This window comes from Syngnathus acus, chromosome 24 (assembly GCF_901709675.1).
Source record: "Syngnathus acus chromosome 24, fSynAcu1.2, whole genome shotgun sequence".
Taxonomy (NCBI): domain Eukaryota; kingdom Metazoa; phylum Chordata; class Actinopteri; order Syngnathiformes; family Syngnathidae; genus Syngnathus; species Syngnathus acus.
The window spans coordinates 2,082,473-2,094,528 of NC_051108.1; the positions used below are offsets into that span (position 1 = coordinate 2,082,473).

General features: G+C 44.7%; 3 protein-coding genes across 6 annotated transcripts in view; 1 reads left to right on the top strand and 2 right to left on the bottom strand.

Annotated features, from left to right (window-relative positions):
• otofa (otoferlin a) overlaps nt 1–12,056 on the top strand; it is a 91,356-nt gene that overhangs the window by 40,953 nt on the left and 38,347 nt on the right. The window contains exons 5-6 of one of the 3 annotated variants that reach the window (XM_037244119.1): nt 6,713–6,897; nt 7,182–7,263. In XM_037244119.1, coding sequence (XP_037100014.1) covers nt 7,211–7,263 — 53 coding nt within the window. In that variant the 5' untranslated portion in view covers nt 6,713–6,897; nt 7,182–7,210. Of the gene's footprint in view, nt 1–6,712; nt 6,915–7,140; nt 7,264–12,056 lie in introns of those variants that run through there. The other 2 variants (XM_037244116.1, XM_037244117.1) reach the window with 2 other exon arrangements.
• Nucleotides 2,658–6,094, bottom strand: vrtn (vertebrae development associated). 2 transcript variants are annotated; one of them, XM_037244135.1, is made up of 3 exons: nt 5,716–6,094; nt 4,987–5,300; nt 2,658–4,880 (listed from the first exon to the last, which is right to left on the bottom strand). In XM_037244135.1, the coding sequence occupies exons 2-3, from the start codon at nt 5,296–5,298 to the stop codon at nt 3,207–3,209; spliced, it is 1,986 nt and encodes a 661-aa protein (XP_037100030.1). In that variant the 5' UTR covers nt 5,299–5,300; nt 5,716–6,094; the 3' UTR covers nt 2,658–3,206. The 2 variants fall into 2 exon arrangements, with proteins under 2 accessions (XP_037100030.1, XP_037100029.1); XM_037244134.1 differs by having other exon boundaries at nt 5,649–6,094.
• Nucleotides 7,894–9,414, bottom strand: LOC119117700. The gene is made up of 7 exons (XM_037244144.1): nt 9,310–9,414; nt 8,991–9,242; nt 8,601–8,906; nt 8,476–8,535; nt 8,293–8,397; nt 8,176–8,216; nt 7,894–8,114 (listed from the first exon to the last, which is right to left on the bottom strand). Exons 1-7 carry the CDS (start codon nt 9,359–9,361, stop codon nt 8,007–8,009), a joined length of 924 nt encoding a protein of 307 aa, XP_037100039.1. The 5' UTR covers nt 9,362–9,414; the 3' UTR covers nt 7,894–8,006.

Genomic DNA, 12,056 nt, shown 5'->3' on the forward strand with positions numbered 1-12,056 from the left:
AGCATGAAATATTCAAGTGGCTTTCTTGATCTTTTATGAACTGTGTCTTACAGAACGCTTCTCTTTAGCCGGAGCGTGCCTCTGCATTTAGCATCGCTTGAATATGAAATGTGCAATTAGTGAGAAGCGCTCGGGCCTCGAGGGTGCCTCACACTTTCCAGACTGTGTGCGTGCAGCTGTTGGAAGATATTTAGCAATTCACCCATTGCATTTCCAATGGCGGACAATTTCGCCTTGAATTATCCAGTGAAACATTTTACACCATGAAAAAAAAAAATCTCTGTAGGAATGCTAGGAGTGCTAGTTTGCGCTAGGCTGTTAACACGATTAGTCTCCCAGTGCTACGCTAGGCTAAAGTTAAATTGTGCTATGCAGAACGTTAATGCTTGTATGGTATCGGTTTTATTTTTTATTTACTCAAGTCTATGACAGGGAGATTTTAAATTCAAAGTTTCCGAGTGTCTCCTGATACAAAATTGGCCCCCCAAGCCCCTTCTGCAATGTCGTTTGAAAAACAGCGATGCCTTGAGGCATATGCGGCACAAACACTTCCGACATTCCTCATGTAAACAAAGAAAATACTGGATTCGAATGCTCTATGAAACTCACTAAATGAGCGGAAACTTTTGCGTTTGATAAAAAGCTGCAGGAAAAAAAAAATTTGAACGAAGTTGACATTGAAAAACAGCAACATTATCGAGTTATCTTTAAAGAATCCCAATGTTTAAAGCAGTTTATTATGTATTGGATGATCGATGATGTTGTGTCCAGGCCCAGGAGGACAACAAGATTTCCGTTAAGTGTAAATTAAACGCAACTTTCGCCCGGTGGGCCCTAACTTGACTCCGCTTTGATTTATTAGCTTGGGAGACAAAGTGCAGGAGGCCTGGCAACAGATGAGCGCCCGAATCCCGCGAGTCGGCCGGCACGTCCGATCGGAAGCAAGCCTTATCCGTCAGGTGAGTATCGGGCGCATTAATCATTATCGGCCGAGGGTGCGTGTTCTGCGCCGGCTGACGCTGTGCCGGACGAAAGGGAAAGGCGTCGCTGCGGGCGCGGGACCATGCCATCATACATCATACATGGTGTCGCCTCCTTCAACCTTTATAGCTTTTTAATCGAGGCGAAAGCAGGGGAAGCCAGATTAGGACGACATGAGAGAAAAGTCAAGACGTGCCCCGAAGAGCCACTTTACATGATTTAAACACAGCTGTAAATGTGAGGAGGCATCACATTCACTCCAAATAGGCGGCCATCTTTTTTTTTTTGGAAGACATTTTTCTCTCTCTGTTTCACTTGTTCTGCAAAAACAACACTTGGGCGGTTCAAATCCCCAGACGGGGACCTTTTAAAGAAGGCAGATGAGCAAATGCAATCAGACGCAGCACTCTAGAACTCCCTTTGGCTTTTTGTGAAACATTACACACTTGATGGCAAGTGACAGTGCTATGATTCTCTCCTCTGGGGGGGGCACTTTGTGTACACACTGTGTCCAGCGTTAAATTCTTTGTTTTTTTTCATGATCAATACACGAACGGGCTTTAACTCAATACGCTGGCCTTTCTTACTACAAAGTGTAAAAATGTCTCTCTTGACAATTCACTCGTTTTTGCAACACTTGCCATTTTTAGGTTGACATAATCCCTTTTTGTTATCCCAATACAAGTCTGTATAGCAACACCAAAGCACTACTTTTTTTATTTGGCAGAGCTTGGTGACATTTTGTGGCATCTTCTGAAAGAACAGAAAAAAATAGTTTATGTTCTTATTTAAATGAACCCGGTGAAAAATATTGTCTGCAGCCTTTTCCAGCCAGTGGCATCTTTTTTAACAGCACGCTACTGACATCTAGTGGACAGAAAGTGAAACTACACGTCATTAAAATGTAAACACGTCGAGCCAGCCCGCACTGATGAAAAGATGATTAACAACAAGGGAACATAACCCGAAAGCTGCTCTTTTGTTGTCACGCCTTTGCAGCATTTTCTCCAATCAAAACTTTAATGAGGAAACCAATCAAGGCTCTCCACATTCTTTTTATTCCCAATTCACTTTCTGCTCTGATGTAAACACACACACACACATATGCTAAATCCTCCCAAGACCTTCCACCCCTCATTAATTCCACATTGTAGCCTGCTGCTCACATCACACTTAAGAATCTGCTCGCCGAGGTCGCTTTGTTCAAACAAAAGTTGGAAACAAAACTCATCAACATTCTAAGCAGATCAAATATTTTAATTCATGGAAATTAATTGGTTGACTTTTTTTTTTTTTTCTCTTGAATTTTAAAGCCCAAAACACAGAAGGAAAAACTTGGTTAAAAGCATCTCATTTAGTTTCATCAACAACTTTTATCATCTCATTTATATCGATCCAAATTGAAGGGATATAAACAAGCACTGTAAGAAAGCCAGGACCGCAAGCGGTTGACTTTTCCACTTTACAAGTGAGTGGTGGTACCCCTTGATCAAAGTGTCTGAGGCAACCCCCACCCGTTCTCTAGACTCGAACCCCCTTCACAAAAACACAACCTCAGGAGTCTTATCTGCACATCCTTGATCCCCTTGCATACAATTAAGACTTCCCCACCCCGCTCCGCTCCGCTCCGCTCGTCCCCACCCTTGACCATTACCTTCATTAACATGAGCACAAAGATGATGAGTGGCTCTCATCGATACTGCCAGGTCCCGTTTTAGTCCACTCTAAAATGAAAGCAAATGTTTTTTTTATTTGATGAGGTTAGAGTAAATTGCTTTGCCCACCGACAGGAAATAAAAACAGCAACTCTGTGGCACTTTTTTTTAATTTTTTTTACACTAATGTAACACTGGACCTCCCAAAAAAAACAAAAAGGAGCTAATAAAAGGTAACCGGGACTAGGTAGTCTAAAAATAATAAATTCATTTACATTCAAGCGTCGTCAGAATAACCATAAAGGTGCGTTTGATCAAAACAGGACATTCACAGCGTTGGTTGGTGCAAGTCATCATAGTGTTGATTATGAAGCAAAAATACAAAATAGGTGAATTAGAAAAAAGAAAAAAAAGAGAATAAGAACCCTGTCTCCTACAAACGAGACGCAAAAAGCATACGACAATGAAAAGGGTGCCCGGTACGAGGCCTAGCGGGACTCCGAGCTTTGAACTGCTGGCCTTGGACACGCCCGCATCTCAGTCCCAGTGTCACCCAATTTTCCAAATGCTTCAGCCGTGAACCAGCGACACCCCGTGGTGCAGAGCCCGCTTCCACATGTAGTAGGTGGAGCGCGGGGTGAAGGGGAAGTGGGAGCGGAATTCCTTGAAGGTGGGGAAGGACTTTTCCTCAAAGCGCGTCTGCAGGAACAGCTTGGCCTTGGCTTTGAAGTTGGCCAGCGCCACCACGTCCACGGCCAGCTTGTCCGGCAGGGGGCATGCCAGGGCTGCGCCTTGGAGATGCGGGACGTCCAGAGGAGCCGTGCTGCAGCCACCGACATACGAGGTCATCTCAGCGCACGGGAGCTCCTTGTGTGCCACGTCGATGACGCTCAACGGCGTTTCTTCAACCTCGGGGTCGTTGACCTTGCTCCTCTTGGTGTTGCCGCTCCTCCACAGCCAGAAGAAGCAAAGGGACAAGGTCGGGAACCTGAGCTTGAACTTGCCCAGGGACAACTTGGACTTCTGGACGAGCAGTTTTGCAAAGTCTCTGAGTTGCTTCTTACTCATGTAGGCCAGACGGAAACTTCTGTGCGTACGCCTGCAGATCTTGGACCGCGGAGCCGCTTCTCCGATGTTCCGCATGACCGGAGAGATACTTTTAGGACTCTTGTCGGCGTCCGAGCTGTCCGAGCTGTTGGCTTTGTAGCCTCCGAAGAACAACATGGCCTCTCTCCTCCAGTTGTAGTAGGTGGACCTGGAGATGCCGGGGAAGTTGCGCTTGAAGACCCTGAAGGGAAAGGAGGCGTTGGTGGCGATGCAGTTCTGCAAGCAACGTTTGGCTTGCTGCATGTGGGCCACGCTCTGGGCCCGCTCCAGATCCAGAGGCCCCACGCTGAGGCCGAACATGCCCGCCACGCTGTCTTGTTGGTCCGACTCGTCTCGTCTGAGCTCGGGAGAGGACCAGGCTTCCTGCTCCGTGCTCTCGCCGGGACTTACCTCCCCCGTGGACGAGGGCGTGGAGAGGGTTCCGCCTGACCTGAGGAGCTCCTGCTTCCAGTTGTAGTAAGAGGACCTGGAGATTTGCGGAAAGAACTCCTTGAACCGGTGCAGCGGCATGAGCTTCCCTTCCAGGTAGCACGCCTGCAGGAAGTACTTGGCCTCGTAGCGGGCTGTGGATTTCTTACAGTGCTCCTGAGACTGCCTCTTCCAGCGGTAGAAGGTCCTCTTGGTGATGTTGTACTTGTCTTTCAGACTCGGGTACGAGAACTTGGAGTTTTGGTCGAGGAGCTCCTTGCTCTTGAGACTACTCGAAGCAAAGTCGCTCAGGTGGACCAGCGCCACAAAGTGATCGGGCCGGAACAAAGTCCCTGACTTCAACTCGCCGGACCACATGATGTGGAAGGTTTGAGCCTCGCGCTCTTTGGACCAAGTCCTGGGCCGGATGACCCGGTTGAAGTAGGATCGGATTTTGTGGTTGAACATGGGGTAGATGGAGTATATGTTCACCTGGAGCACAGACGCCAGCGCGTACAGGTGCCACATGTTGGCGTACGAGTCGGGGAAGCACGAAGCCTTGACGTCGGCGTCAAAGATGGCCTCCAGGACACTCGCCGACAGGTTGGGCATGGCCTCCGACTCCTCGGCGCAGAGGCTGAAGCGGACCGCCTGGAGCATCATCTTGGAGTCGATCATGCCGGACAAGTAGTACCTCTTCCACAGGACCATCTCCACAACTGTCCTCACCTAGCGGGGCAAAAAGAAAACAAAAGAATGAACGGCTGTTTCATTTCAAATTTAAATGCGGCCAACTGTTGCTTCCGGTATGGACCGCTCAGCGCTGGACGCTCACCTGTAGCTCCAAGCTCAGCCCGCTGTTGCCTATTAGCAACATGCTGGCGGCGTCAAACAGCAAGTTGCCCTTTCCTTTGCAACGTAGCGGCAGGAGGTCCGCAGGGGCGTCCTGCGGGCACAGGCCCTGGGCCACGTCATCCACCCCCACCCACTCGGGGAAGTTCTGGCAGGGCAGTCGGGGCAGCGGGAAAGGAGCCAGGAGCCGGTCCACCTCCAGGGCTTTCAGGATGAGTGCGTCCAGGCCCGAGTTCTCCGTGGCCTCCTGGAGCTCCCTCAGGATGGACAGCACCGCCTCGTTCCGCTGAATCATGACTGTCGGGATATGGCAGAACCAGGCAAAGCTCGACCAAAAAGATCAAATACTTTTAAAAAGGTTTATTAAAGCTGCGAATAATATTTGGTCGCTTAGGTAGTCAAAATGGAAAGCGGGCGCACGTTGTAACTCGTCTTGTAACTTTTCTCACAAAAGTGAATCAAATAAATGACATTTAAAACTCACGAATATCCGGATTTTATTTCCCGATGACTCCATTCAAACGAGACTCGTGCAAAATGCGTGCATCCGCCACCCGAACTTTTTTGCAAACTTTGACGAACGCAAAGGTAAACGCCCCGAAAGCAACCAAACATTTCACGCGAGGAACGCGCAAAGGAACAAACCTGCGGAATTGCGCTGGTGACTTGACGTCGCGGAAGAATAGAAACGCAAAAAAAAAAAAGAAGCAACCTCGCTTGCTCAGAAGTCTGCTCCCGCTGCAGCGTCCTCACTCCATCGCGTGCGTCAAAGGTGACAATGACGCGCAGCCAAGAAAGCTCCTCAGGAAATTGTCCATCGGAGAAGAAAGTGCTCCTCCTTCCTCTTTCCTCCTCCGCTTGGTTGGTGCAGTCAGGGTCAACTTCAATGTGAAGTGTTAACAAAAGGACAGGCCCGGTGGGGGGGGGGGGGGACGAATATGTTAGTATTTTGTCAACAGTTCAAGGTTATTTGTCAACTTTGTTTGTTTCGCTTTGTCCGTGCAAACATTTAGTTTTACGCCCGTTGGGCATGCTTTTTTTTTTTTATGGTGCTCCATCAAGCACAAACGTGCATTATTAGCTTTGCAATTTAAATGAATATTGTAAATGCCATGAATCCATTTCAAAACTCTTTGCAGTGTTTTTAATTAAAAAAGAAAAGGACTTATTTTACTTCATAAGATAAATATAGTAATCTGAAAATGGAATGTAAAGAATTTAAAGTTTGTGCATCATGATTAGTTTGAATCAGCATTTTGCAACAACTAAGTGAATATACTGCCGTAATATTCGTCCCAGATGATTCAGAATATATAACTGAATATTTGGAATCATAATTTCTCTTCAAATTCTGAAAAGCCTTAACAGAACCACATTAATTAGTTTGCAGAATTGAATGCAGTCAGGTGATTGTTTGAAATGACCAATCACGTAACATTTGCAAGCTGAGCTGTGATTGGTCGTTACCTGAAGCCTGAGCGCATATGAAAGCATTTTTAAAGGTGTGAAATGTTATCAAATCCATTGTAGACCAAATATGAACTTTTTACAACTAGAAATGGCGAAATAAAGTCTGACTCGAAGTCAGGCCCGGCCAGTGGCCTGCGAATCCCGTTTGCGTATTGGAGAGGAAAGTATTCAGACTGGGCGTGGAGCTCGGCCTCTGCTCCTTTAACACCTTTGCCCTCTCTCTCTCTTGTGTCTTGCAGGATTTCGGTCATCAAGGCTCCTTTTGTTCCACGCACCCCCAGCGAAGTGACACGCGCACACACACAGCAGGGGCCAGCAGCATTTGGCCCCCGCCGACCCGTCAGACACGCTGGTGCCTGGCTCGGACAGGCTTCGCGGCTTTGACCTTATCAGCTGATTGCGTGACACACCTCACAATGCATCGGTGAGTAAATGATGCATGTAAGTTTTTCCACGCTTGAATGGTTGCAGTGTGTGTGTGTCGAAAGGACTTGCGGAGGGCCCACGCCAAAAGGTTTTGAAACGACAATGGGGAAATTGTTGCGCAAGGCAAGGGGCACGCCCAAAAAGTGCATGAAAAAAAATAAAGTTCAGTGGACAAGGACATTTTGACATGAAAAAAAAATCAGTTAAAAATGATTTAAAAAAATAAAACAAACGTGTGGTTGCTTTTATAACACAAAGTGTAACACTCTGTTTTGTGTTTAGTTTGACAGTAAACTTCAACTTGGAGTGGAATGAACGTTTTGACGCATGTGTCACTTTCGGCCAAACTGCCCGCTGCCATGAGGTGAGTCCAAATTTACGTAGCTCAAGAATAATGTATATGCGCAAACATTTAGAATAATATTCTACAAATTTCTCTCCTTGCAAACATTTTTGTCTTATCTGCTCAACACCCCCACTCGCATCGTTCTGTCACGCACGCGCACACACACACACACACCTCTCTTAGGTGTGGAGATGCACTGTGAACAACACAGTAGTGGGCTGACTAAAAAAAAAAAAGCATTTAAAATGCAAATCGGGCAACGCTGGGACCGGCTCCGGCAGTCTCTCGCCTGCTGAGACTGTGTGTTACAGTGTATGCGTGCACGTGTGACCACTGTGTGTGTGACAATGCAAGCTAAAGTCAAAATTCAGGGGGAAAAAATTGTAGAAATGTGTTTTTATTAGAATAGTCATGTGTTTTTGAGGGGGAAAAAAAGAGTGAATTTTTCTATTTAAATGTAATTTAATTAAAATGTCATTTTAATCTTAAATGTTTAATTTTATTCATTTAAATTTTATTTTAATCTTAAATGTTAAACATTTCTGAGGGGAAGAAAATCCATTTAAAATCCCCCCAAAAAAGAACAGAATGTTCACAATACTCCAGGAAGTCACTTTTCTTGTCACGTGATTTGACACAAAGGGGGAAGTAGTATTTGTTGAGGTAGACTATTTATATACGCAAGATACTTTAACAGCTGCTATGTACATTCAAACGGCAAGAAAACCTGATGAATCCAAAAACGAAAAAAAACAAGTTGACTACCGGTAGCGAACGCAGGCGTATTCCGTATCTTGGCCCTGAGTGAAAGAAATTTGATCTGCGCCAACGGGGAAGACCACATCGGCATAAATGACGTCGTCCGCCGCCTGCGGCGACACAAAACTTTGTTAGCGTGCTCCCACTTGAAAGTGTCAGGCTTAAACTTACATGGTTGCGAACTGGCGTGGGACAGGCGGTTATGGACAAGTCTGAAATCATCATTCAAAAACATCAAAATACATTTTTTGTTGCATGTTAGGACCTTCTCTTCTGGTCACTACTTACTCGCTGCCTTTCGTCGCCTGACCACGACAAACATGGCAGCCAAGGCGGTCAACACGGCCAACGCCAACACCGCCAATATCACGCCGACTTGGTAGCGGCTGCCGCCTGGAGGCACGGCGTCAAAGTCACTTTTGTGGCAATTTCAGTCATTTTTAAAAAAAATGAGTGGACTTCATCCCATACCCTGAGGTTCTACGTCATCTAAATTGAAGTTTCCTCTTCCCTTTCCCTTCATTTTGGGAACTAAACAGGCAAAATGGTGTTAGTCGAATCAGAATAAGAGCTCTGTGTTAGTCGTCGGTCCATACCTAGTACTTGGACTCGCATCGCCGCCGAAATCCAGGAGTTTCCAGGAGATTTTCCCACGCGAGCCAGGCACCTGAACGCCTCGCTCCCAGGAGCTTGCAAGGTGACAGTCAAGGTGACGTCGCACTGGGACCTTTGCGATATGTGATAGTTGGAGTTGTCGCGGACTTCCCGGCCATCTTGGTCCACCCACATCAAACGGACGCTGGACCGGTCCGAGATGAGGCAATGGCGCAGCGTCAAGAAGTGCACCAGAGTGCACTGGAAAGATACGCCAAAGCCCGGCGCCACTTTGAATTCAGGAACTTCTAAAGAAACCACAAAAGAAGACGTTGCTCTCTTGTTTTTGTTCTCCAAAAATTGCAACGTTTTGCTCAAATGGATTTACGGACCATTTTGTGGCACGAAGGCGTTCTCTGTTATTTTGCAGTAATGCAAGCCAATGGTGTCGTCCGTCAGACGTCGGAGCTTCTCGCTACATTTTATATCCTGGTTGTTGTCTCCTGTAGATTCCATCATCTGTCCGTTACTTGTTATCGCAACGTCGATGCGCCGGATTTTTGTGCTGAATCTCCAAAAGTGATAACACACGGAATTGTCGCACGGAAACATGAGCTGCAAATTGTCCGTGTCACCATTGAGGCCTGCAAAAGAGAGTTGGGGTGCCTTCAGTTGGAGTTGTATATATCCATATATTTCTTTTTTTCTTACCTGCTATGATGAGAGGAAGCATAAGCAGTGTCATGGCGAAGCACCCGAGCATCCCGAGTATGTGTGCACTGCTGTCAAGATGCACGCTGGAGTCAATTTGCCGTATTTCCTTCCTTTTCATGCAACTTCCTCTAACTAACTCACTAACCGCTGCTTGTGTAAAGACTCGATGACGTCACAAGTGACTGCGTCATTTGATACTTTGAATTCAGCAAGAGTCAACATGTGAACTGGGACTTCATGATCAATGTGTGATGTTATATGCGTTGATGATAATATCACTGCAGTATAAGGCAACGGAATCCTGCGGCATTTAGTTCGGCCACTAGATGGCAGCATTATACCTTTTACTTTCCTATCAATGATTGCGGCGCTCTACTATAAACGCAACAACAGTCTTTCTTCTTTGTGTATAATTGCTTACTTGAAATGTAAACAATTTTAAAGCCATCAATTACTAAGAACTCTGTATTTGTATATATGACAGCGATTTTGATTGCAAATCACAGAAAAAACATCAAACTATACATACCATGTCTGGATGTTGAGTTGTGGTTAATTACGGTTCATTTGAATCCTACCAGAGGACCAGTTTTCCTTGGCAAAGCCCGTCTTGAATATTCTGAGCAAAAGAGAAGGGAGTTATTTTTTTTTTCTTCTTCACAGAAGGGTGTAACCACGGCTGGTTAGGTCTTTGCAGTTATGCAACACTTAAGGATGTCCTCCAGACAGCCGTGTAATAAAAGACGAGCGGCTTTGGGGTCGTTCGGGTTTAGGCTGGTTTGCTTTTACCTGGATATTTAGTTGTACATAGTTGTTGTCATTTTCTAATAATGGGCCAACGTTTGTCAACCTGTGTTTTGTAGTCTCAATCCCATTTGGCATTGGTCCAATTGTTGGATTTGCAATGGAGATTTAATGAGTGCCCGGATATATTTATTTTTGACACAGCAGCTCTTTGGCCACAGACGTGTCATGTGAACGAGGCTCGAAAGAAGCGAATAGCATCTGGTGGCGAGTCGAAAGGGCGGATATTTTCAAGGTCGTTACGCTTGGCCTTTAGAACGCGGCAGACTTGGCTTGATGTCGACGACGTCCTTGACGGCCGTTCTTGAAAGCATCCGTGACCTCACATGAAAATATTTTCCCTCTTGTCACTTACAGCAAGAAAACTGTTGATGTCGGCATTTTTTTCGTCTCTCAATTAGTCTTCCAGTCAGCTTCACTGGCAAAATAATAAACGTACGCAATATACAAATGTTAATTTTCATCCATGTTTGAGTTTGCGTCCACGTGAGCCGTCATCTTGGCCCTTAAAATAAATTATCCAATGGTCAAAGAATCTACAATTGAGCCAGCAGTGAAACAATGGAGGCAAAAGATGTATGAGCTGACAAAGATGAGAAAAATACAATACAAAGGCTAATCACAAAGCATCTCTCAAGATAATATGGAACAGACCGTGGTTTGGAGTCAAAACTTCAAGATAAAAAAAAAAGAAACATGTTTGCATCCAAAGCGGCATGTTCAGAATAGGACAATAGATTAGGTACACTTTTGTTTCTTCAAGGATTGACTGGTCATTTCCAAAACGTCCACAGGTTCCTCTTTGCTGCCTCCCACTTGACAGACTAAGTGTGATCATGCAAAAAAAAAAAAAATTCATTATTGCGGTCTGCTATGTTTAACTGTCTGTCTAAACACGTCCGCACGAAAAAAAAAAGTTGGACTAGTCGGCATGGAAAAGATGACGACAAAAAGCTTGAGGGGCAAAAAAAAAAAAAAGTGGAGGTAGTTTGAAGGTCAAATGTGTCAAATGACAATAGTGGTGACTAATACAAAGATTTCAGGTGAATTTTCTTATAATTTAATTGGGGGGGGGAAATCAAAATTGCCGTCAGCAAAAAAAAAAATTACTGTCCAAAGTCGCTTCTTGGAAATCCTGAGCGTCTCTTTGTTTTGTTTGGCGTTTGCTGCCCCTGAAAGAAATTTCACAAGTGAACCTTTAAGGTTGACAGATGATCACTTTCAGCTACGGCTCATTTTCCATTTTTGATTGAAATGGTGCGGAACATGCGTTTTTTTTTCTGTTTATATTCCGATGTGAGTGCCCCCAAATATCGACGAGAAAAGAAAACCACCTGGAGCACGACGGGATAAAATAAACACTCGTATCACTCGTAGATTTTTTTTTTTACAAGCATAAGATCAGAGTGGGCAATTAATAATTTCCAGATTTGGATTGTTTTTATTGTTCCTTGAGGTTTTTGGTTCATCATATTTTGTGTTTTGGGTTGAGGCGGGTATGTCTAAAACTGAAACTTTCCTAAATGGGGTCCAGATGCCTTTTTTCTTCTCATGCACTTTAAAGCCAACACAATGTAACACACACACACACATACACAAAATCATAAAAATGTCATAAAAGCTATTTTCAGTATTTATCGGCGCAGCTCCTGTGCCAACTACATTCGAATGCCATCTTTTGTTAATGAACCCAAATTTGAATGTTTAATATGTGTGTGTGGTCTTTAGCAGCCAGTCAGCTAAATCTTTGGAAGTGTTTTTGGACGTTTGATTTAGTGCAAACTATTTACAAATATATATATAATATATAATGTAATATAATATAATATATAGTGGACACTGGTGATAAAAAATAAAAATAACAAAATAAATTAAAAATATAAACAAATAAAAAAAAAGTATATTAATGATGCTAAATATCTATAAATGAAATATAAATG

What these genes read in the sequence shown, in the direction of transcription:
- vrtn (XM_037244135.1), bottom strand. Translation starts at nt 5,298, where the DNA reads ATGATTCAGCGGAACGAGGCGGTGCTGTCCATCCTGAGGGAGCTCCAG. An exon ending in GGCTGAGCTTGGAGCTACAG is followed by an intron (nt 4,881 to 4,986) that starts GTGAGCGTCCAG and finishes TTGCCCCGCTAG; the next exon opens with GTGAGGACAGTTGTGGAGAT.
- LOC119117700 (XM_037244144.1), bottom strand. Translation starts at nt 9,361, where the DNA reads ATGCTCGGGTGCTTCGCCATGACACTGCTTATGCTTCCTCTCATCATA. An exon ending in GCTTCCTCTCATCATAGCAG is followed by an intron (nt 9,243 to 9,309) that starts GTAAGAAAAAAA and finishes TCTCTTTTGCAG; the next exon opens with GCCTCAATGGTGACACGGAC. An exon ending in CCACGCCAGTTCGCAACCAT is followed by an intron (nt 8,115 to 8,175) that starts GTAAGTTTAAGC and finishes GTGTCGCCGCAG; the next exon opens with GCGGCGGACGACGTCATTTA.